Here is a 25,873-nt window from a genome sequence, read left to right as displayed (position 1 = left end):
CCCAGGGGCTGGGCACCAGACCAGAGAGAAGGGAGGAAGGGGGGAGCGTGAGAGATGCTCACTCTTGGGGACAGTCCCACCCACTCCAGGGGACAGCATCTTTCCCAGACCCTGCCAGCATGCAGGGAGGGATGGGCAAGGGCTGCTCAGCTCTGCCAGAGCCTCTTCCCCCTCCAGCACCTGCGGCTGGGGGTGAGCAGGGCTCCCCAGGGCAGGGCAGGGCAGGCCAGGGAGGCTGCAATGGGGGGTTAGTTCCAACTGCCATCTTCGCATTTCCTATTTATGCAGCAAAGGTCACTCCAGCATCTTGGGCAATTGTTCTCACAGTCTGCAAGAAGATTAAAACCTCCCTGTTTGGCAGACACGAGCAGCAAAGGAATAATAAAAAAGAAGAAAAAACTAAACCACAACAACAACAAAAAATCCAAGAAGAAAATATTCAAGCTGCTCCAAGGCATAAAGTCAGTCCAGCTCTCAGCACAGTCCCCATGGCACTGTGGCTGCATCCCTCCCAGTCCAGGGGGTCCCCACACAGGCAGTCTGGAGGAGAGGCAAACCTTTTGTTGGCAGCACAGAAACTTCTCCTAGTGGAAGGTTCCCCAAAACGTTGGGAATTTCAGCCCCGAGCTGTTTACTTTCTGTATTTTTGCAGATTTCACTTGTGGTTCAGAGGAACTCAGGCACAATTAGAGCCACTACCATTCACTTGCCAAAGCCCAGCACAGCCACACCAGGACTCTCTGCCTAGGGACACCTTCTGTAAAACCCCACAGGGACAAAGGGCTCTGCCCTGCACCTCCTCTTTGCACAGGGTGATGGCTAATGCTAAGAGCTTCCAGGGAAATGCTTGTGGAGGACAGACTCCCACTGCCGATCCCAGATGCATGTTCCAGTGCCATCCTGGCAGGGGGAGCATCTGAAAGGAATGGGAGGTTGTTTTCTTGCACTGGGAAGATGAAGGTCAGATGAGGTGCTGTTGGATAACAACCGCCTCAGCAATCCCATCCTCTTCCAGCCCTTCCTCTCCTGCCACAAGATGAGAGTGCCCCATGCCAGGGCTCGGGAAGCAGCTTGGCTGCTGCACTCCCAGCTTTCAGGGGAGTTTTCCCCGCCTCTGGCACCTTTCCCTTCCACACTCTTTTCCCAGGGATGCCTTTGGAAGTGGCAGGACAGCTTGCACTTCCCACAGGGCAGAAGAGGCTGCTCCTCTCTACAGACACCAGTGCTCTCAGCAGGGATTTTCAAAGATGGCCTCAAACCTGAGGGCTAGGATGCAGCATTCTCTCTGGGATGCAGAGTTACTGCTTCTGTTGGACCCCCTGCTCCCTGCCTTGCAAACCAGATTTGCATCAGGGACTCTGCCCTGCAATGTAGCCCAAAATAACTCAGAGGACAGGTCCAGAACCTGTGCACTTTCCAGATATTGTACCCAAGCGGGGCAAAGCGGAACAGGACCTCAGCTGGCCTTGGTCTTTCTCTGGGAAGTCACTTGAGCAAATCCCACAGGCACTGGAGAAGATGGACCTGAACTCACGTCCTGGAAAAGGAATCAAGAATGGGGTGCCTGGGGTGGTTTGCACCCCAGCATGGCACAGCTGGACCGAGAGCGAGGTTTATAGAGCTCTCAGTCTGGAGAAGAGCAGCCTCAGCATTGCCTGACCCAACCCACAGCGCTGAGAACGGGAGAGCAGCAACCGCTACCAAAGCCAGGCAGGGACAGCCAGACAGAAGCCTGCACTCCACTCTGTCCCCTCTGCCTGCTCTTCCCTTGCTTCCCACGGGATCCTCCCGTCTGCGGGAGCAGAACAGATGAGAAAAAAATCAGGGATCGGCTGCAGAAAACAAATAATGAATTAAAAAAGACTGCAGCTGCTCATGGCAAAGCCCGGGTTCTCAGAGCAGCATCCCACCCTGCCGGGGGTCAGCCTCTCCCGGAGCGAGCTACGTGCCCAAATCAAAGGCGGGCGCAATAAGAGGGATCCAAGTAACGCACGCAAATGGGCGATTTGCAAATAAACAGAGCGAGCCAGCGGAAACGGCAGGGGAAGGAATGCTCTCCGCTTTCAGAAGGTTGGGATCTGCTGGTGGGCAGCCCAGGGAAGGAATGCTGTGACGTCTGTCCAGCTAATAAATTAGCGAGCTGAATAATTCAGGGCGAATTATTCGCCTGGTTTTCCTTCCCCTGAGGAGGTGCTGAGCATGCAGCAGGGACCGGGCAAGAGCCAGGGACCCCAGCGGGAGCCAGGGACCCAGGTGAAGCATTCGCTGCCAAATGCTTCCAGGCAGGGCCCGTATTTGGGCAGTTTTCACCCTGTGGTGGAGCAAGTGGGGAACAACAGAGGCTGGGATGTCATGCCAGGAGATGTGGCAAGTGCTGGGGACCACACACAAGTTCTCATGATCGGTGACAGCTGAGGGCACGGCTAATTTGGATCACAGGCTGTGTAGTGCCAGTGAGGGCCAGGGTGGGCAGAGCACTCTGCCTCTTGCACTCAGCCCCTGAGGCCATACCTGCTGTCCCACTGCCGGCTGCTGCTCCCCCAAAAGTGGGGTAATGCCCACTGATGACACCCAGAAACAGATTCACTGCATATCCCCCAAGGTATCCTGCAGACCTTAACCCCCAGCCTTGCATGTCTGTGGGGAGTAAGTGGAATCTGGGTCTCACATCCCCCATCACCCCACAGTCTGTCCTCTCCTGGATCAACCCATCACCCCACAGCTCATCACTTTTCAGGCTCTCTCAAACCAGAGCCACCGCACATGCAAGTGAGCAAAGAAGCCCAAGACTCTGCAGGTACAGAGCAGGATCACTGTTCTACCCCGTGCAATGAAATCTCCCCAAAACACCTCAACTAGGGAAAAAACTTGAGCATGTGTTGAGAGCAGGGGGGAGCGTGCAGGAAGCACATCCACCAGCAGCCTTCCCGCCCCCCAATGCCTAGCCCCGTGCCAACCCAATCCCCTTGGGTTTCTTTCCCTCTTTAACAAGCTGTTGCTCCCAGGGAGTGGTTTCCTGAGCAGTGACGTGACCCTGCTCCCCAGAGAGGCAGGGACAGCACTGGGATTCATTCTTGGGGCTATAAAACCCCATGGCCAGCCCCAGGCTGGGTTTTCTCTCCATCGGGCCATGCTGGGAATCCAACAGCAGAGAGCAAAGGGCAGGAACTTCCCCATCAGGCGCCCATCATCCCCATGAGCCTTTCATTCCAGCAGTGATGGAGAGGAAGAGAAGGAAGATGGTGATGTCCTGTGCTGTCATCACAGCAGTAAAGGGACACATGAACACGGCAGAGGCTCCAGCTCCATTGGTGCTGGCAGGAGGATGAGGGTCCCAAAGTCACGGCAAAAGGTGGAACATGGATGATGTGGGGACAAACTGCAAAGTTCCTGTGAGGGTGCAATGTTTTTGCCCCACCATTACTGAAACCCAGAGTGGTGCCCTTGGCCAGTCAATGGACTGACCATGAGTCCACAAAGGTTATTTTTAATAGAAACCAGCAAGTCATTAAAATCCAAACCTAAAGCAGTGGCTCCATTCTCAGGGACACACTGGGGTAAACTCAAGAAGGAAATGCTCCAGGACTGAGCCAAGCCCAACTCTGCCCTGCATCTTCAAACAACTCAACTGCCACAAAGAGCCTCCAGCAAACTCCAAGTGGGGAGCAGGGGAAGGTGACCCCTGAGTGACCCATGAGGAGGCCATCCCCCCATGGCAGGGTCCAGTCAGGGAGACGCTCAGAGGAGAGTGCAGCAGCAAGCAAGAATGCTGCCAAATCTGGTGGCATAAACAACAGCCAGGTTTATGAGGCCTGAGGGACCAGGGAGAGGCTGTTCCACTACCAAATCCCCATTTTCCCGGGGAAATAGCAGGTGCTGAGGAACAGCGGCTGCCAAGATACAGTATTTATATACATGCCTATGTATTTTAAGAAGTAAAATACAAAAATTGTCTGTGTGAGAAAAAGAAAGGCTATGAGTGGTAGGAGAAAAGCCAGAGAGCTGCTGGTTCCCGAACATACATTCCACTTCACTGGTTTGGAATGATACTCTCCCTGCCACTCCTGCATTGCTGATGGGGACAGGATAGACTTCTGGATTTCCAGAACCCTCTGTGATCCCAACCCCTTTATGCTGCTTGCATGCAGGGAGGCATTCCAGCAGAATTGCAACAGAGGGACAAGCCAGCAGAGTCAGCTACCCACTGCAAGGCTGCTTTCATGGGGTCTCCCAGCTGGGCTGCAGGGACCTTTGGGGGGACCATGGCAGCAGGATGGGGGACACAGAGACACCCAATATCCACCCCATGGGAGTGAGATCACAGGGCTGGCTCAATCCTTTGGGATGTCCTCCTCTCCCCACTACCACCTCCAGGCAGGAGCAAGCACCCCGTGCAGCTCAGCACTGTCCCTCTGTTGCAGGAGGCAAAGAGGAACATCAGCCTCCTTGTCAGGGGTTTCCATCACACACCTTCCCCTCCCTGGGTGGCAAAGGAACTCATGAGGCACATCCACTCTGGAGCCATCATCCAGGAGGAGATTCCAGCACCAGCTGCTCCCCTAGGGAGGAAGGGGAGAACTAGGACTAGGGAAGAAGGCCATGCACAGAGGGAACGGCATGAGAAAACCAACTGTCAGTTATGCCAAGTTGTGCAACACTTGAAATGTCACTGCGGGTTCCTCTTTTGTTCCCTTGGCCCCAAGCAGGAAAGCCAGACCCCCCTGCCAACGGGGCCCCCTGCCCTCTCCTCATTTCATTTCCAGCAAAGCCAAAGCCTCTCGGGTTTCCCCACAGCATCACCACTTCAGGCGCCTACTGCCAATGGTGCATGCCAGCAAGGGTGAGCTCGAGCCAACACGACCGTGCCCAGCCCTGGGAGTCACGGCAGAAAGGAGCCATCCCCTCCGACTGCTGCCGGCACACTGCAACGCCTCCGTGCCCTCCCGTCCTGCCTCCCTACTCTCTCCAAGAAAAATAGTTCAGCTTTTTCCTCCTTACAGGCAGCAGCTCCTCTGCATATTTTCAGTGGGTGAGCAGCAGCTCAGGCCGGTAGCGCTGGAGCAGCAGCCGCTTCATCCCGCACCCAGGGCAGCAGTGATACTCATGACGCCTTGGGAGCATTCCCAGGTGTCCCTGTCCCCAGATCCACCACTGACCCCGTGTTTAAAAAGCACTCAAAACCGGGGCAGATGAGATGGTGAGCAGCAGCCCCAGAACTGTTATCCACTCAGCAGCCCTCCTTGGAAAGCAAACACAGCGGGAATCGTGCACCAGCTTAATTAGAGGGGAGAGAGGCAAGTGGCTGCAAACCGGAGAGGAGCCTCCTTAGAGGTTACACAACAATTTCTTAATCAATGGAGCTGCTCCGCAGAGTGCAGCCGGCAAAGCCGCTCGGGTTTGGCCAGCGCCTGCTCTTGGCTGCAGCCTCCAGGCTCAGGTTGCCGGCAGGGTGGGTGCGAGGCAGCTTCGGCAGCGCCTGTGCGGCAGCAAACAGGGACATAAAGGGAAATGACAGTATTTACTCTCCACTCTCCAAAACCATGCGTGCGAGGGGTCTCCACAGCCCTCCCAGCGCCAGTTGCCCCGACCCAACGCAACATGTATATATTCCTCTATGCATGGAAGATGCTGTGCCATCAGCCTCTCCAGCAGTGAGGAACTGCTGAGGAAATGGGGCACACAGCACCCTGTGAGCAGTTTCCCCAGCAGGGAGCCTGCCTCGGTAATTTTAGAACATGCCAGTTTGCTAAAGCACTCTCTGCACCTCCAGCAGCAGCCTGCAAGCTCCATGTTCTCCCCAGCTTTTATTTGGGCAGGCGTGGGCCGGCTGTGAGGAGCGAGGAGTGCCCGGTGATGCCAGCTCGCCCAGCCAGCTGCTTCCCCGGCTGTCCCGGCAGCTGGAGTCGTGGGAACACACCAGAAATCGCTAGAAAAGCATGAAAACATAGATCACATTTCTCATCTGCAGCTCAGGATGCGGCTGAAAGCAAAAAAAAAAAAAAAAAGCCGCTGTTTGCGCCCATTCTAAACTCACTGTGTCGGTGCTGGTTTCACAGACTCCCTACCAACACGAAGAGAAAGAATAACCAAGGACAGAGGCTGAAGCACTGAGACCACGAGCACTTCCAGGAGCTCTGTTTGACTCCCAGGAACACATCTGGAGCACAGTTACACCAGCACTCGAGCCCTGACACCCCTTCAGCACCGCAGCCTGCCCGTGCTGCTGCACCCGCAGGGTATGCATCCTGCAGGGGTGCATCCCGCCCCTGCCCTAGTACCCAATGGCCTCGCAATCTGCACCATCCTCAGCCTCGTGCTGGTCACAGCAGCTGGTGAGATGGCAGGAGGAAGAGACGGAGGAAGCTCCCACTGACACGCTCAGCCAGAAAACAGGCTTTTTCTTCTACCTTTTCATACACATAGTAAACCCCACCTATTTAAAGGTGATGAGGTATTTCAAGCCACACTCGTTAGCACCTGCTGCTAGCTCTCCGAAGGCACCGCTCATTCATCCTGTCTGCCCACGCCTCCTCAGAGGCAACAGCGGGAGGGGCTGGGGGGTCCCCAGGATCTGTGTCATCTTGCAGCGAGCTGGCATGGGGACACTGACAACAGCCTCCTGTCCCTTCTGCTCCTCCAGCCAGGCCAGGTGAGACGCCTGGTGAGACCCGCTGTTTGAGCACCCTGCAGAGACCTGATGCTCTCTTCTCCCCCACTGCCCAAACAGGGCAGGATCAGACCCCGTGGGAGCTGCCAACAGCATTTTCCCCTTCCCCCTCCTCCAGCCCAGCTGTGGTGAGGGGCTGTGGGAGGTGGGAACGAGGCAGCAAAAAGCATCGAAGGTGGCACCAAACCCAGCCATAAATAATCTCCTGAGCACAGCCAGGTTTTAGAGCCTTTTCTTCACCATCCTCCAGCAAACCTGAGAGTGTCCTGGATTCCTAACCTGGAAATGAAGTGAGATGGTGGAAATAGCAGTGACTTTCTCCCCTCCTCTGAAAGGATGGGGGAAAAAAGCAGCACCATTAGGGCAAGCTGCAGCCTCACCCAGCTACATGGTACAGGGACAGTGTGACCCCAAGAGGACTCAAACCACAGCTCCTCCACCCCCTTCCTATCCCAGAAGATTCCATCTCACATTTAAGACACAGGATTGCCAAAAAGATCCTGCCTCACGTCACTTTTCCTGTATGCCTGGAGGCAAATCATCTCATCTGCCATATGCATCAGTTCAGTGTATAAAATTTGTGGAATAATAACAACGAGGATTTTTTTCCTCCTCCCTGCCGTGCTCTCCAGCCTGCTGGGAGTGCAGACTCCCCAGGAAGGCATTGGCTGCCTCCACACTGTGTTGCCCAGCACAGTTGCACCCATGGGTGCCACATTACACAGGCACATGCTGCTGCTCAGCCCGGCTGTCCTCAGGAGATAGACCAGGAAAAACAACCCACGCTCCCCACCTTCCCGCAGGGTATTTAACACTAACGTGATAATCCCCTCTCCCCACACATAGATGGGTTTTCTTGGAAGAGCAATAAAGGAGAATAAAAATGTGAGTCTGGGAATGCTGGACATTTGCTAAGCCACCACCCTGGAAAGGCTCAGGTGGCCAAAAAGTGAGGGGAGGGATGTCCACAGCTCCCATCCATCCTGATGGGGACCTGGGGAGTTAAGTGCTGCTTAGCACCTTGGCTGCAGCCCACGTTTCCTGGCTGGGAATCCTTCCCCCCCAACTCCAGTTTAACCTACTCTAGCCTGAAGAACTGGTGATGGAAGTGTAGTAGGTAAGGGTCCATGGTTTGGGGGTGCAAGTAGATTTTCAAAGGTTCCTGCAAGGCTGGAGGCAGAATAAACAGCCAACAACCAGCCTCAGCCCACAGCATCCTTCAGGGCTGCCAACAACTCTGCCAACACCAAAACTTCTGTCAACAGTGAAGACTCTGCCAATACTGAAACCTTCACCACAGCAGCAGCTCACCTCAGGCCAGCTCTCAGCGTGTACCAGCCCTTGGTGGGGATGTGCTAGTTCAGTCACCCAAACCTATTGACCCAGAAGCATTAATTGGTCTTCACTGCTCAAATACTGACCTCAATTAGAGACACTTTTTCTTCTTTAGTCTTTTTTTTTTTCCCTTTGCTGGCTCTGCTAGTTTAAATACCAGAATATCTACAGTGGCCTTAGGGAGATATGGTGTTAATGGTACATTTGTATCTCATATATAGCCAGGCTCTTCACAAGCAGGTCCCTAAAAAATGGGGGCAAAAAACACCCATTGCAAGGGATGTTTGCTGCCAGCTCAGAGCTGCCCAGTCATTTAGGGGGTTTCAGAGATGGTGCTGCCATCTCTGAGTTCCAGGTTTAAACAAATCCCTGATTTGCACAGCACTCAGCTGGAGTGGTAGTTCAGTCTTTCCCTGGGAGTGATCCCATCCATGCTGTGCACATCCCAAAGGAGCACCACAGCTCAGTCTCTCTGCAGCCCACCCGGCCTCCAGCCCCGCACTCACCACGAGTGCAACAGCCCTTGAAGTTGCTCTAGTTATCTTTATTTCCTTTCACTGATTCCCTACCCACGGCATCCCAAGCCAATGCCCAGGAGAAAACAGCTGGGATTTCAGATTTAATTAAACCTCGCTGAGCAGGCTGCAACCTTCATCTGAGGCCGGTGCTGACGCCGTTATCACTGAGCCTCCTGCAGGCAGCAGGATGAGCCATTCCAGCACCAGGGAGCCAGACGGGGTAACTCTTGCCCAGTGCTAGCATGGGGGTACCTGCTGAACCCAGGGCTAACTCCCATCCCAGAAGCAAATACTTGTCAGGGTAAGAAGCCCAATAGTTGGAAATTTTATCACAATTCCCTATTTATTTGTTTATTCAGCAGGCTTTCTGCTGGTTGCGCGGAGGCCTGAGATCTCCAATCAGGGCACAGCACAATTGCAGAGATGTCTCTTTGCTGCCAGCCCCAACAGCCAGAAAAGCTTCAGCACAGATTTTCCAGTTTTAATGTTCATCCATCATGGCACCAGTTTCATGTCTGACCAATATGGACCCACAACCCCAAACTTTCCCACCAAAAACACCTCCCCCACAGCACCTGCTCTTGACTCACATTTATCTTCCCATAATACACAAACCACAGAGAAAATTCCAAAAGTTTCCAAGTTCTCCAGTCCTACTCAAAAAGCACTTGAGTAAAGTCAGAGCTCCCATTCCCCAAAACAACAGTGGGATTTGGACATTGCTGAAGGTGTCACTTAAGTTGTCCCAGCTCACCACAGACCAAGCAAAAGTGGTGAGAATAAAAACAAATAAGAGACAATAGGTAGGTCTGAAAGTTCGCCAAAAAAAAAGAAAATGAACCAGCTCAGCTCACAGCCTTTAAAACACCAAACCTGTAAACCTTCCTAAACCCATCATGTTTATTCACATGAATGTTTACAGAAACCAGGGATACTCCTAAGTGTCCATGCAGGCTTCCCATAACAAACACATTGCGACAGTGAGGGAGGAAACACATTTGTAAGAAATGCTCCAACAGCTCCAAACACATTAATTCCTAAAATTTTCAGCCTCTTAGTGGATAAATTTGGGGAAGGCTGCATTTGCTACAGCAGTTCAGAGCAATTGCTGCACCCAGCACCTGTAGACAACTTGACATTCACAGTGTTTTACACGAACCTCAGCACAGTGTGACCCTAGCAAGCCCTTCACACTTGCCAGCTACAAATCCTAATTAACCTGTAACAGCTCAGGCTGGTTAATGAGCTGCTGAGTAAGAAAAGGTAGAGGCTGCATGGAGAGACAGCATGTGTCCTGCTGCCTCCCCCTTGCTGAGTGCTGCCCACTGAGGAGGGGCACTCCCAGCCTCTACGCCTCATTTTAGCACTTAGAAAACCCCAGCTTGAGGATGAGGTGACTCCAGAAACCAGAAAGAGAACCCAGCTGTGAGTATACTGCTGTGACACCTTTCTGCCTGTGGTCAGGTGGTTTCCAGACCTGGGCATCTTTTACATTTCTTCTCATTTAGTAACCCGAAGCCTATCAGATTCAAATTAAAATTATTTTGCACCCCCTCCCCCAAGTCCTGCTGCTGTCATGAGGAAGACAAAAAATGGATAGCAAGCACCTTCCAAATCTTCATCAGCCTGGAAACACCCTACTGGACTGCCCCCGGGGCACCTGACATGCCTGATTCCCATAAAACCCCTGGTTTCCTGCAGCCCTTGGGACTCTCCTCCCCACTTTCACCCCCACTCCACCTCCCTGCAGTGGTGGGTTCACCTCGGGATAAACCCCACCTCCCAGAGCAGAGATCTAACAGAGGATGCTAAAAAGCTACCGGGCCGTTTCCATGGGTACGTGAGGCACATGTTGCTATGTGATACTCGGTCCGTTTCCATGGAGACAGCAGGGCTGTCACCACGAAGGGCTTATTAGTTGCCATGGCTATTAAAAGCCGTTTGTCCTCTGGGGACCTGGAAGGATCAAGTCCACCACCTTCCCCTTCTCTCTCTTTGGGATGGCACCAGCTCCCTCGGACCCCAGTGGGGACCTGGCCATGCAGGTCCCTGACACCACAGGGATGGGCGGCTCCAAGCTAAGCTGAAGAGGGAGCCCAGTCCTGCACTTTTCCATGGAAAACCACACATGCCCCAGTCCATGGGGTGCCTTCTCCATAAGTGGGGAAAGCATCCCAGCCACAGGCTTTTGCTGGTGTGGTTACAGCTGACACAGACCCTACAAAACAGGATGAGCACTCAGAAAGGCCCAGCTGCCATCTGGCAACAGAACCCTGTCACACCTGCCCACCAGCACAGCACAAAGAATCTTTGCTCTACTTTGCAGGGTGGATTTGGGATGGCCAAATCCATGTGTCACCAGGCAAAACGCCACAGAACTCAGCCCCTACAGACAAGGCAGTGCTGCAAAATACAGACGAGCATCATCCGCTCTCCTGTGGACCGCCCTCCTGCCTCCCTCAGCCTGCTGCAAACAGCCACACGGGGTGGCACAGCCCCTGCCCGCTACCTCCAAAGCCCATTTTTCCAAGCATGGAGAGCTCCTTTCTCCAGCCCCATGTCTCACCCTGCTCCAGCAGTTCATGCCACAGCCCTGCACCTACCCCTCCATCATCTCTAACTGCATCCTAGGAGTGGAAATAGAGATGCAAGAAAATCCTGGCTTTTATTTATTCTTATTTTTTTCCCCTTTAGACAGTCCTAGGTCCCATTTCAGAGCCCCCACGCTGCTTGGCCAGGACAGCATCTGAACCCATCTCCAGCCTATCTCAAATCACCTCCCCAAAAGGCCCTAAATAGGGTTTTATGCAGCTATATAAACCCTTATGGAAAATACTCACATGCTCTATTAACTAAATTAAGGGTATTATTTTCTCATCATTCTGTTAGATTTTCTAGGAAGGATGTAATTTTTTCATTTAACTCCAATGGACCAAAATTAAAAAAAAAAAACAAAAAAACCAACAACAACAAAAAAAAAACCGCACACCACAGCCAAAAACCTATAGAAAGGTATATTACCCTGCAGTGGAAAATTAGATTCCTCCTACACAATACTATAGGATGATTTAAATATAACATATAGGAATATAACATGTTATTAAATTGTATAGTATCTTTCTAGAAAAACCTACAGTATAGGATTCTAAAAATTACTCCCCAAACCTATTATGCTTCAATCTAGCCCAGCTGGTTTCCTTTCTATTACATGCTGCATTTTTTTCCTAAAAGGCTCAGGTTTTAATTGTGCCTTGAAATGCTGCTACAAAATGCTCCAAGAATGGCTCTAAACTCCTCCAGAAATGACAGACACAAGTGGGAAGCCACTGGCCTTGGGGTGGGATGGAGGTGGGGGTGGATGGGACTCTGCACTCTCCACAGTCAAAAAATACTATAATTAGCAGAGGGGAGAGGAGTCCAGTGAGGGCCCAGGTGGTTGGCTGCATGAGCATGAAACAATTCTATATTTCAATTCCATTTCTCTCTCAGCACTCACCACCCCAAATATTTGGGGTATTCAAGTAATTATTGATGCTCCAGCACCAGACAGTTATCCTCTTCCCCCCGTCCTTCAAAAAAACCACAAAAAGGGTTGCAGAGAAAAGTTGCCTGTAGCTGTTGCCATAGAGATTTTCCAGCTCAGCACAGAAACCCAAAATCTTATAAAAAATGGAAGAATTTAAGATTTTAATCAGTGAAAACACACGGGAGGCCAGGAGCATCAACGCACATCCTTGCCTTAACAGCAGGATGTGTTCATCCCTCGTTTAACAGCATCCTAAGAGCCAGCTGAGTACAGGGACAGAAAGGGAGAGGAATGAAAACAATGAAAACCCCATCCGCTTTCGAGTATTTTCTGTCCCCAGCAAAGCAGCCTCTCTCTGCCCAGGCTGATTCTGGACCAATACCCCACCGGCCAAGCTGCTTGTGTTCCCATTTCCTTCATCTGTTGCCAGAAAAAGAAAATAAAATTCAACAATACAAGTGAGGCAAAATATTTCCCAGAACCGCACTATTTCTCCCATAAACTTCACCTCGCCGCCAGCATGGCCAGTAGCGGGGGAGGAAAAACAAAGGAGAAAATTCTGACTTGTAGCACCATGAGATGTTTTTGTGACTGTCTTGAAATTGCTCTTTTCTGCTGCAACCTCCACTGTCACTCCCGACCCGGCTTCCACCGTGACCACAAATCAAACATCGTGGGATAAACTCATTGCTTTGGCATTTTCACTGCTTGGCAGAGCCCCAGCTCCAGTTGTGGCCACTGGCTAAGACAAACACGGCCTCGAGCACGCTCCGGCGGCTGCCTTTCCACTGGCAGCATGCTACGGCATGCCAAGGTGGCCAAAGGATCCTATTTTACCACCTTTTAAGCTTTGTGATGGGTTAGGGAGGTTATGGCATCCACCAGCAGCAGCTCTGTGGTTTCACCTGGCAGCAGGATGCGGGGGATAACCAAAGCTACAGAGCTGGGAAAAGCCTCCAGTGCCAAGGGGTGTTGTGTTTCATGCCTGAGGATACAGAGCTTGAGGAATAGTAAAAAAAAGGAACTTCAAAAAGGAGCGGTGTTGGCCCAGAAAATATTGTTGTATGAGCTCAGCTGCTTCAGAGCGATGGAAAAAATCACACAGTGGCCCGAAGGGGTGATGGAAGGACTTGGTGTGCGGGGGCTGAGCTTGAGACACACCACCAGCATCCACCCAAGGGGCCTGAGGGGAAGCTGGGTGGGAGTGCAGGTACCTGTGGCCATACCTCAGCGCCTCAAGCTGCTCCAAAGCCCTGAAGCCAGGCAAGGACCCAGATTAGGGGGCTCAGGTAACTGCCCCCACATTGCCCCAGCATGCTGACGTAGAGGAAAGGTTGCTGTCAGCTCCCAGCTTAGGCAGACTGAGGTGTCTCTCCAAAACCCCACTTTTATCCTCTGCTGCAGGTTTAGATGCCCACCAGCATGAAGGTTCATTTGCTTTCCACTAACTCCATCCCTGACAGCACTGGAAGATGCAGGATACATCCACCCTACCGCTAGCTCCTTCAGAACCCAAGAGCTGGAGTCAGGACCCAGCTAGCAAGGAAGGCTGTGGAGGGAGACAGTGTGGATAGGGAGTTACAGAATAAAGGAATCACTCCAGCACTGGCTTATCTTTGGAAACAAGATAATTTTGGCCTGAAGGTCACTGGGAGAGGAGTTTTGTGACTTCTTTCTGTGCCTTTGCTCTTCTTCCATTGCAAAAGCACCCCAGTGCAGCCATGTCCTAGGCTCTGCTCAGTCCGTGGTGGGAACATGTGTATGTACACACACACACAGTGAACAATTCTAAAACAGACTTGCTAAAACAGACTTGGAGTCACCCCAGATGCTCTTAGGGCCACTGCCAGGTTTGGGGCAAGGTCTCTCTTGCTCCTCTCAAGCCCTCTTTACTCTGGACTAAGCAGCCAGACACAGGGCAGTCAAGCACCTGCATAGCCTTGAGATACAGGGCAGAGGCATCTCCTGCCCTCAGATAAAGGCTATGGGGCATTCCCAGTCACATTTGCCAAGGCTCCCAGTGCCCATGCCACAGCTCCCAGCCCTGCCCATGCTGCCCCATCCCCCTTGAGTAGCTCCCTCCCTCTCCTGCGCTCTCCTCTCTTGCTGTGCCTGTGTGTGGGTGTATTTGGAAACGAGATCTTTCCAGCTGAACTGCAAAATGAAATGCAGAGATCACAACTCCTTGAATAGATTCAGTGCACACCTCCCCCCACCACCACAACCTCCAGCCCACCCCCCATGCAAAATCCAGGCAATAGTAAAAAAAAAAAAAAAAAAAAAAAAAGAGGTGAAAAAAAATCAAGGTGTTCAGCAGATGAAAATGGGAGACTTTTTTTGGGGGGGGGTGGGGGGGGGGGGATGGGGAGGCACTGCAAAGCATTTTCCTTTTGTCCCTCAGTTCACAAGATCTGCAGCTTGACCCTCACTTGCTCAACCCTCTGAGCTCCCAGAGCTGAGACAGCACGACTTCATGGAACTACGAGAAAAGAGAAAACAAAGCCCAGAACAAAGCCAAGCCCAGAACCCAGCTGAGATGTGAACATCCGCTGCTGGAGAAGCCAGAGCCCATTTACTGAGATGAAGGCAGAAGTGTCTCCACCCTCACTGCGGGTACCCCGTGCTGGCCTTGGGCTCCTCTGCTCTTCTTTTCCTGGAAAAAGACAGGATTCTCCTGTACTGCTGCTATGAGCAGTTTCTGAAGAAGCAGCCATGATTTGCCCACAGCAGGGGAAATTGCTCCCATGGGAACAGCATGTTGGTGTCTGGAGGGGGCTGCTGTGGGGCAGGATGTGCACCATCCTAAGGGACAGGATGCAAGGATATAACAGAAGCATCCTGAAAAATACCCTCACCACAGCAATGCCCCATCCAGGCAGCAGGGCCATGAAACAATGGGTGAGAGGAAGAGGAGAGTTAAGGACTCAGAGCACCATTCATGGCCTGGAGATTCCTGCACTAACACGGGCTGTGCCAGAGAACGGGTGAACATACACTGCTGAAAGGGGTGTCACACAGGCAGTGAGTTATCCCCTGCATAAAACAGAGCCCAAGAGGTAGAAACATCTATCTCAGCTAGAGGAAGGACATCCTGCCACAGCTCAGCCACACAGGGATTCTCCAGCTCAGCTTCACGAGGGGACCATGACAGAACAGCTTGGCCCTTGCTGCCGCCATCCAGCAATTTCCCAAGCTGCTGACCCTATGTGCACCATACCTGTGTGGGTACAAAGCCCCAGGACACCGAGCACACTGAGCTGTGAAATGCCCTGTGTCACCCCCATGGCCAGCATGGCTTGGGATGCCTGGGTCAGCCCACATCCACTGGGTCATCAACAGGAGCATCCATGCAACATCAAAGGCTGAAAGGAAAAAGCTCACCTCTCTCCCCAGGCTTATGGATACCCAAAGCCCTGGGTCAGGGCTACTGAGGGGCATGTATCTTATCTTCCCAAGCCATCTTTAACCCCCAACCAACTGCCTAAGGGGCACAAAATCCCAGCACAGGAAAAAAAGCATTAGATAAGATTATGAGGCTCCAGCTGTAATCCATCCCAATTCCAGAGCCAAGAAGTTTCACCTGCACCTCTCCTTTAAGTTGAATCAAGCTTCACACCTTCCAGTGCTGAGCCAGCCATGAATCACAAACAATAAAGCAATTTATATGAGGCAGAGACCTTCAAGATTTATGTTGTATGCTCTCCATATATGCTCTCTCTCACATTCCCCTCCGCACATGGCTGGGCCCTTTGTCAGAAGAATCTGGATTTTTGACCCTAGATGTCAGGATGAATCTCTGAAAGAACATCAGAGACAGACCTGCACAGTGATCCTGAGCAGATTATGGTCTCAGGGGTATATCCTGAGACATATTTATGGCCCTCCAAAGCAAGATAAGTCAATAATCACATACAGTAGCAGTTACAAGTCAGATATTAATTTAATTCCTTTCCTCCCTATCTGCCTGGATAAACATTAATTCAATGGAGCATCAGAGGACTCCATTATTTGTCATTCTTACTGGAGTTTGTTTTTTCCCATTAAGGTGGAATTGCTACAGACTGGCTATCTAGACATGATGGGTCCCAAATTAAACACATTTTGCATCCACCACAGGCACAGGGACCACCAGCCCAGACCTGGGATTTGTGTTATTAGCAGCTAGCACTGATGCGGAGGAGGCTGGTTAAAGAGCAGCTATCAAATGCACTTAGAAGCCTCATTCACACACAGAACGAACATTTTATTCCTACAGGCCCTGGGGCCAAACAGGAGCAGAGACATTTGTTCCTTTACACAGGATCCAGCCAACCCGGCCCTGGCAGTTGCACACCCACCGACAGCAGAACTCCTACCACCTTCTCCCTTCCCCAGAGCAGGGTTCTTCCCAAATCTAGTCTCAACCCAGAGTTAAAAATGAACCTTATTCATGATTAACATCTTTATTTGCATAGAGTGGCTGGCAGCTTAACACCAAATAAATGTTTTGGCAACAGGGTGGAAGGCAAGGGGGTGATCCCTGCCCTCCAGAAGGCAGCTTCAGCCTTGCCATGGGTTAATGAGCACTTTCTAATTGAATTAACAAATCATTAACAAACCCTTTTTGCCATCTGGGCAGGGGAGGGCTCTGCATTGGGCTGCTCTGGGCACCAGCATCTCGTGAGGGAGCACAGAGGCGGTCAGTAACGCAGGAGGGACTGCAAAACCTGACCTGATTAAGGTATGAATCACAGGAAATCCTGGAGGCACAACCCTCCTCGGGGGGGTGGCTGGGTTGCCATGGTGGGTGAATCTCTAAGTCCCCTTGCCCAGCTCCACTGCTGCTGTGGGTTTGCCTTCAGCCCCCAGGGTTAGGGAGCACCTTGAAGCTGGTTCAGGGATGCACTGAGGGAAACCTCTTGGAAGAGAACCAAATTAGAGATAAATGTAAGCATGCTTTGCACCGGGAACCCTGTAAGTGTGGGGCTAGCACCTAGATTACAGTAAATAAATCCCCTTTTCTTTATAAATTCATCTGTGCCAAGTTCCCAGCTCTCAGTCATCACCTGTTTAGCATTTTGTTCCCATTTTCAAGCCCTCTCCTGCCCTCTCCCTTGGATTTTGCATCGTAGCAGAGAGAGAGAGAAAACTGGGATTACATAGGTGACAAAAAAAAGCCCCAAACAGCCGCCAGTCTCTTGCACCTAGGAAACATGCTAAAATTCCCAACCGAAACATTTTAGGCACGGGATCCAAACCAACAGACAATTTCCATCTACTTGTGACTAAACCGATGAACTTCTGAGGGCTGAGTCACGGGCACGTCCCGGTCCCACGCACGTGCACACGGCCGCAGTTCCTTCCAGGACCTGCACCTCACCTCAGGCACGGGGTGCTGCTCCTGGCACCTCAACAGCCCCTTCCCCGTAAGGCACTAACCAGCACCACGGCAGCCAGCACAGAGAGCAAGTCTCAAAGCAAATATTCAGGCTGAAAAATGTGTTTTTTCCATCTGCTCAAAGCTTCCTTGCTGGGGCTTTGGTAGGAAGCAGATGTGAGAGCATCCCAAAGCACGACCAGTTGTTACCCATTTTGTTATATAAAACTATAAGAATTTCCTCCCTCCCCCTTGGTTTTTTTGGTGTTTTTTTTTTTTTTTTTTTTTTTTTTTTTTTTTTTTTTTTTTTTCTTGTTTGTTTGGTTTTGGGGTTTTTTTTCTGGGTTGTTATTTTTTTTTTTGGTTTTGTTTTATTTCTTAGCACCAGGCCAGATTCCTGGGTGAGAGGCCAAGGCTGGAGAAAGCCAAAGCCAAATGAACCCAGGCTGGGGGAAACCTCTGCGTGCATCACCATCCAAAGGGAACATTTCACATCTAGGTTGCTCAGCAGACAGCCAAGGCACCGGGGAAGGGAAAGCGACGATCTGGCCTCATAACAAACCCAGAAACACTTAGGCCTCCTAATTAACTAGGAAATTCAACCCTCTCCAAACCACAGTGAAGCTTCAAAGTTCTCCCAACCTGACTCTAGATGCTCCTTCCACAGTTCCCCAAGGACATCCCCACTCCCTCAGACTCTACTCCCAGTCAGCAAAGCTGCCAGGGGCAAAGGCTCCCCATGGGTCCTCTGCCAAAGGAAAAGTATTTCATGATCCAAGTGAAAAAGCCATCAGGGAGGTTCATTTTGGCCAAAGATTTTGTTCCCTTCCAGCAAAACAGTAGGAAAAAAAAAAAAAAAAAAAAAAAAGAGAGAGTTGAGAGAAACCTGGGCAGGGAGCTTGGGGTAATCTGAAACTTGGTCTTTTCAAAATGGGAAGAAAAAAAAAGAGTTTAAAATAAAAATGAGAAAGCAGCATTTTTCAGCACGACGCCAAAGCTTCTGCAGGGGGTGTGGGGTGAAAAGAAAGCAGAAAATTTTCTGTGCATCATAAAATCCTGGGCATTTCCAGACTGGCTCCAACAGCCCACACTACTGAACAGGGCAGAGAACACAAAAGCAGGGAATCTGATGGGAGACACATCGGCCCCGTGGATGAGTGGCAGCTGGGGTGGTGCAAGCCCATCCCAAATCCCCAGGCGCCTGTGTGCCCGTCCTGCCCTGGGCACGGGGGCCGGGGCACAGGCAGGATCTCCTCCCAGCCACGCTGCCCGGCCTCCTGGCCGCAGGTGAAAAGCAGCTCCATACGGGCCATTCACTTAAGAGCCGGACTCCTGATCCCGGTGTGTCCCTTCCAGCTCAGAATATTCTGTGAACCGATACCAAGCAAGTCTCCAGAGACGCTCCCCCACGCCACATGGGAGCAAAGTGTTCCGGATTTCCTACGAGGAGCCGAAGCAGAGCTGTCCCCGAGCAGCGCGGGATCCCCGGGCAGGACGGGGCCACCCCTCCCGGCCGGGATGACATAACCACGAGCTGCATGAGGCCGAGCCTTTTGTCTCTGAGCCGGGAGAGAGGGAGGGAAAGCAAGAAAGGAAAAAAGAAAGAAAACTTCTGGAAGTCATTACGATTCCTCTGCTCCAGTCTCCTTTTTGGCAGACAGCTTCCCTCTCCCCTTCCCTCCCCCCAAGCCCCCACTCCACCCCAGCCCGCTTCAAAATGCCAGCCTATGATTTTTAAATGAGAAAAAGCTGCACTGTACTCCAGCACTTGGATAAACTCCTACACAAACTTCCAGATGTGACACAACAGCCTGGAAGGGGGAATTCGCAAAAGAATCCTAAAAAAACACATCCACACGCAGGGAGCAAAGGAAGCGCCTGGCTGCCTTCACGGCTGGGCGATGGATGGGTCCAGAGATCGCTGGTGAGATGAGGTGTCACCTAGATTAGGATCACGCTGCTTCTGGCTCTTTCAGGGAGGCAGGGAAGAGAGGAATGCTGGCCACTGCGCCCAGCTCTGGGAAGCAAGCACCGCCTGCTGCTCCCGCTGAGCTCCCGGAAGGTTTGTAAACAGCAGGGAAGAGGATTTGCAGTTATTTGTCTCCTGGGAGGAGGGAAATAACCACAGCACCCCCGTCCTGCCCTTGCTAAAAGATCATGGGTCGAGATCATCGCGCAGAAGCTGAAGTGAACCCAGGGAGATGCCAGCACCTGCCCTGGGAGCAGCAGGATGCTCTGTGCCAGCCAGGAGGGCCAAGGGTCTGTGGGAGACCCCTTGGCCGGGCATCAGCCAGACAAGTCAGGTTTCTTTTCTCCCCAGGAGCCAGGGAAGGGACACAGAGACAGCAGAGGTTCAGCCACAGTGGGAGAAATTCTGTCTGTCCAGGGAGGGGTGGGAGGCACCAGCTGGCAAACTGGGTCACGGGAGAGAAACAAGCTCAGGTGCCCTGGGATGGACCAGACACAGGTGAAGCAAATGGATTCTGGCTCCTTTGTGGGGTTTTTAAATGAAAACGAGATCAGTTTCAGGTCTGACCTGTCTAATCAAAGCATTTTGCTTTGTTAAAATCAGAAGTGAGGCTCAAACAAATGTACAGAGGTGTACAGAGGATACCACATGCACTTGCCCCAAAAAACACATTCTTTTGATAACAACAAAAAAATATTTTTAACCCTGCATCACACTGAACTCTTCAAAGAGCAGCACAAGCTGTGTCTGGCTCTCCCCATGAGCTGACACGGCTGAGGAGGCAGTGAGGACACCCCAGTCTCCCACAGGGTGTCAGGGGTTCCAGTTGCCCATTGCCTTCACCTCAGGCATTCGCATGAGAAAGGGTACTGAGTGGCACTGCTGGGGCTGGGGTGCCCAAACCACAGCACAGCTCAGCAGCCTCGGGTCTCACCCCACCAGGCAGAAAGGTCCTGGCTCTGGTGCAGTCAGACATGCCCCTCCTGAAGAGCTGGATCCAGCCAGACCAGCACAGAGTGGTTCCCACACAGACCAGGGCACAGAGTGAGCTCAGCAGGGGCTGAGTGTGCCCTCAGTGGGGCCAGCACTGCCTTCCATAAAGAGCCAAGCTCTAGCACAGCAACTCCAGCCATCCTGTGAGCCAGCCTGGTGCCGATCTCAGCTACACCTTGGCATGAAGCCATGGTGATTCCAGACCCATTCCTGGAGGTGTCTGGGCATCTGCAACTTCCAACAGGATTTGGGGGCAATCAGCATCTCCCCAGGACCCAGCCTTGGTCACCCACCTCTCCCTGCTGGGGAGGCACCTGCTGGAAGAGTCCTCTCTATTTTATTGCAGACAGAAAGCAGGGCTGGTTTCTGTGACCGGATCAAGGAACATTTCTTTGCCAAAGCCGTTCCCAAAACCCAAATCCCAGGGACTGCCACAGAGCAGCCAGGAAGGATGGGAGCACTCCTCCCAGTGCCACCCAAATCTCCCCTTTCCAGAGAGGGAATCTGCAGAGCTGCCCTTCGCCCTCCAAACCAGGAAGAAAAACCAGGACTGCAGCCAATTTGGGTATGTCTCCCCAGGAATGGCACCTTCCAGCAGGTTTTTGTAGCGCCCCGTTGTTGCGTGCTGCTCTCCAGGCAGCTGCGCTCTGCAGGCAAGCAGGCATGGGGGATGAGGCAGTTTTCAGTACTACAATAGATATCACAGGCTCTTTCAGTTACACTGTTATTTCTCTATTCAGAGTTCTTAATGCCAAGTGGTAGCATCCTCCCCACTTTCTCCATCCCTGCTCTTCAATCACTCCACAGCTCTCAAGAAATAGCCTCGTTTCTTGTCTCTGATCAGAGAAGCGGCCTCGCACAGACCCTGATACAGCCTTTCATCTTCCCACCCTTCATGGTTCTTTCATTCTACAAGTGAAAGTCAAGTAACCAGCTTGCCTCCTCTTTTATCCCCCTCAGACACTCCTGTTTCTCCTCTCATGGCCTCACCAGCGTGCACACCAGGACACCCTGCATGTGCCACAGCCCTTCCCATCTCTGAGCCTGTGGGTCCAGCACTGTGACCACTAAACTTGTCCCTGCTCCTTCTTGCCTCTTGACCCAGGCAGTTTCCACCCAGGGAAGAATCTTCCACCCCAGAGCCACCAGGAATATGCAGGCTGTCATCGGTCCCCTCAGGTCCTCTTTGGCTCCCAGAGAGGTTTTCACTCAAAGAAGACAATGGAGTGGAGGGGGGAGACAGGTTGGCCATCTGGTACATGTTTAGAATTAAAAATCCCAAGGTTTCAGGCTCTGGAAAATTTCTGGATCAGGACAAACTTCATGACCTCTTTCCAGCCCTAAGGGAGAGGAAGAGCAGGAGCGAAACACAGTACCCCATATCTCTGCTCCAGACAGCAAGAGAAAAAGCTCCCTGGTCTAGGCAGAGGATGCTCTAGGCAGAAACATGGAAGAAAACCCTAAAAAAACACCTCAACAGGACTTGGCATTCCTGCTGGATACTCATCACCTCAACCATCACCCTCCTCTAACCCGGCCACAGGTACCACAGTCACACAAACTGCATGGACAGGGATATAGAGCAGAATCCTAGGAGTTCCTGCTGCACTTCAGGGGTACAAACTGTCCTTCCTGGGCAAGAGTGGGTCTTGCACATCCTCCTAATGCCCCATCAACAGTAAATTTTATCAGTCAGATTAGAGCACCACAAATCTGCCTGGAAAAGCCCCAGGCTCTGCATCTCCACAAGCACAGCTCAAACCAGAGTCCTCCCATACAGTTTCTGCAGGAGACAATGCAGAAAGGTAAAATCCACCTGAGAGAGCAGCAGAAGGCAGTGAAAGCTCCAAGCTCCCTGGAGCCGGGACAGGATTCACCAGCCATGTCAGCCAATGCACTATCACTCTTCTGCAGGGCAGCTGGTGGCAACAAAGACTTCCCAGAAACATGATTACATGGTTTTAACACTGGGGCATGAATCCTAGAACATTACAGCCTGAGAAGGACCACCACACTAAAGAAAAAAACCTAAAGGTAATAAATACAAACAAGAGCAGGCTCAGCTCCAGCACTGGAGGGATGAGCAAGACTGTGCCCTGCTGAACAGCCCAGCAAGTGATGGGACACAGTGCAGGTACCAAAGTAACTACTGCCTTCCTCTCATCTGAAAGCTGAATTGCTTTTTAGGGGGCTTTTGTGTTGTTTTAAAATAAACTCCCCCAATTCCGGGTCAGTGACCCTGAAAACAAACAGCTGCATGCAGCCACATGACTCAAAGATCCACAGCATCACTCTCGTGGCCCCAGGACTTCCAGCACAATCCTTTCTCTGTCAGTAACAAGTGAAAATTTTGCAACAAAAATCCCAGCTAGTGGGAATGCGCTTAATGCTCATCCCTGGCTCACAGTGGTGTTTGCAGGTTCCCACAATACCACTAATTTTCCAAGGACAAAAGTTAATCAGCTTGTTTTTGCAGCCACATAGGAGAAAGCACATTTCAAGCCACTACTGGGGTGGAGGATTTTACTGAAAACACAAAAACACGCAGGTGTTAACATCAGATTCAAAACATGATTTCAAAGATTAAAAATTGGGGGGAAAAAAACCAAAACAACAACAACCAAAAAACCAAACCAACAAACAAAAAAAACCCAGAGAAAACAGAGGTACTTGGAAACATATTTAAACCAGCAATCATAAATATTATTTAAATATTATTAGTCATAGTAGGCAACAAGAACACACTGACTTGCAGCCTGTCGTTAATATTTCTTTCCAAAACAGAAGGCTTCACAAAGTTGTGATATTTCCTAAGATGTTTAAATAAAGGCAGCTTTGAACTGCTTAGCTGGTCTGAAAGAGATCTGTGGAGAAGTGGTTGAGAGTATTCATAACTGGGAAGAGAAATCTTGGATTTTTCTCTCCTGGGGGACATTTTAGAAGAGAAGGCAGCCTGTTTATCAGAGAAATCATTGCTGAAGCTCAAGTAAAACAATATTCACAACTCCAGCAGACCCTCACCACTCTTCCCAAGCACATCAACCTCAACCGAGATGTAATCCCTAACAGTTCCCACACACCGGGAGTGGAGAAGGACTAGCACAGGGTATTCTGGTCCTCTGTGTCATGTAACATGTCCTCCCTGCTGCTGCACAGCCTCTCCCCCTCCAGATGTGGGGCTGCTGCCCAGACCTACTCGCCTACCTCTTGCGCCAGCAGCACAGTGTGGATGCGGGAACTTCCCAGAGAGCAGCTGCCTCTCCTGCACCAGCCCCCCTGATGGAAGCCACATCGCTTCACTTTATTTCATTTTGGGGTTTTGTTTCTGCAAATAATAAACGAAACTGGATTTTGGGGATGGTAAAATAAGGAATGCTACAAGCCATGTGCTCGTTGCAACTCAACTCCAAAGGGAAGCTTTAAAGACACCAAGACTGTGGAAAGAAGAAATTTTTCTATTGTCTCCTCTATTTCTTTTTTGTTCTCTCCTTCTTTTGAAAGCTTAAACTTGACTAAAGCAGCTCGGCCTGTTCCAGAGCAGATAGGGAGCTTGGAAGGAGATCAGAAGCCTTTGGGGGGTCATGGCTCACCCCAGGATCTGACAAACAGTTGCCTTTGGCCAATGCACACCCGGGACCATGTCACCCACCCTGCCCCAACCCGTCCAAGCAAGAAGCATCCCCCGGGGGACTGCAGAGAACAGGCCCTTCGACGGGCCGCAAGCACCCTGAATTATTTAGGGACCCTGGAGCTGGGCAGCAACCCAACCCCTCAAAACCTCCACCTCCCTCCAAACTGCACCCGTCTCGCAAACCCTCAGGGAAGGGATCAGGGAGCCTAAAATGGGCAAGAAACGGGGTCAGGAAGGAAGAACCGAGCCGCAAGGCAAGAGACTGGGGTTAGGGTCTCCCAGTGTGTCAGGGGAGCGGGACCGGACACGGTCGATCCCCGGGGAGGATGGTCCCCAGCAGTTTCCCCTCCGAATCCCTGTGGAACGGAGCGCTGAAGCCCGCGGCGGGGCGGCCGGGACAGGGGAGCCCCGCACCACGACGTGGACCGCCAAGCCCCTGCAACAGCCCGGAAAACTTCCCGGGCGGACACCGGGGAGAGGGCCAGCATCGGCGGGTGTCCCCCGGTACGCCGGGGACGGCGGGAGACGGGTCCTCCCAAACCCCGGCTCCTTCCCCATAACCCGGCGGGCTCCAGACGGGAGGTGTCTCCCGCCCTGCCGGCCGCTCCGGCGGCGTGGGGGCCCCTTGGGGCTTACCTCGCCTCCGAACACCTGCAAAGGATACGGGTTACAGACCAGCCGGAGGCACCAGTTCCGCGGGCGGCTCTCCTGGCTCAGGTAGAAAAAGACGACGGGAGCCAGCGCCGGGTAGGGCAGCGCCTCTGCCTCCGAGTCGCCGCTGCCCGCCTCCCTGGCCCCTGGCCCCGGGTGGCCCCCGGCCCCGGACAGGTCATTAAGGCGGATGAAAGTCTTGGTTCTGCCCGGCTCCGGATCCTCCTCGGCCGCTCGCGGTCCATCTTCGTCCATCCTCCGGCCGGCGGCCCCGGGGGAGCCGGGGCGACGCGGAGCTAGCCGGTGGGACGCCTAGAGCGGCGCGGCCATGGCGGGGCCGGGGGGCTGGGGGCTGCGGCGGGGCGGCTTCAGCGCCGGGCTGGCATGGCGGGGCGAACCACCGTCTCGCCCCCCGCCGGGGCCGGGCCGCCCCCTTCGTCCTGCCCTGCCGTCTGCGGGCTCCGTAGCTCCTCCTCGCCGTGCGTTCGGGGGCCCGAGCCGGCCGAGTCGCGGGCGGGGAGGCGGCGGAGGGGTGGCCCCCGCTGCCGGTGCTGGCCCCCACCGGCGGGGCGGGCCGCCCTTAGCGGCTCTTCCCGTCCCCTTTGCTCCCCAACATCTGCCCGGGGCGGGGGGATGCTGCCAGGCGCCCCGGGGACGGGCGGCGGCGGAGGATGCTCCCGCGGCGGCCGCGCCGAGTCGAGCGCTCCGCACAGCTGGATCCCTCACTCCAACTTCAAGTCCCGGCTCCTCCTCCCCCCGCCGCCAATGGGGGCTCGCCCGCGGCCCCCCAGCGCCTTCCCATTGGCTGCCGCGCGTGTCCGTCCGGGGGCACAGCTGGACGGGCAGCGCGGTCCCCGGCGGGGCTGGACGGGGCGCACCCGCCCGGGCACCGGGGCCGGGCAGCCCCAGCCCCGCCGGGGTGCGGGGGGACAACGGGGACACGAAGCGCCGAGCGCTGGGGGCGGGGAAGAGAGGGAAAGCCCCACGCCGCGTTAGGCGGAGGCAACCTCCTGTGGGACACTGCATCACCGGGAGAGGGGAAAGCAGGGGGGAGGCAAGAGGGAGATTTATGCGGCGGGGGTAGACCGCCCCGCGCGGCCTCTCCTGCGGGAGGGAAGAGCGCCAGGAGAGCAAGGCCGGCAGGGCCAAAGTGCCGAGAGAGCTGCAGGAGACGCTCTGGAGCCCTTCCGAGTGCTGCCTGAGATCCTCGCCCTGCTAAGGGTCCCC

General features: G+C 52.9%; 1 protein-coding gene across 16 annotated transcripts in view; it reads right to left on the bottom strand.

The window, feature by feature from the left end:
- CACNA1G (calcium voltage-gated channel subunit alpha1 G) overlaps positions 1 to 24,939 on the bottom strand; it is a 142,555-nt gene extending 117,616 nt beyond the window's left edge. For 14 of the 16 annotated variants that reach the window (XM_040081343.2, XM_040081353.2, XM_040081354.2 and 11 more), the window contains exon 1: positions 24,660 to 24,939. In XM_040081343.2, coding sequence (XP_039937277.1) covers positions 24,660 to 24,901 — 242 coding nt within the window. In that variant the 5' untranslated portion in view covers positions 24,902 to 24,939. The remainder of the gene's footprint in view (positions 1 to 24,659) is intronic. The other 2 variants (XM_040081355.2, XM_040081350.2) reach the window with 1 other exon arrangement.
- Between the last annotated feature and the right edge of the window lie 934 nt (positions 24,940 to 25,873).

Source organism: Hirundo rustica, chromosome 18 (genome assembly GCF_015227805.2).
Source record: "Hirundo rustica isolate bHirRus1 chromosome 18, bHirRus1.pri.v3, whole genome shotgun sequence".
NCBI lineage: Eukaryota > Metazoa > Chordata > Aves > Passeriformes > Hirundinidae > Hirundo > Hirundo rustica.
This window is presented reverse-complemented; position numbering and strand designations above follow the sequence as displayed.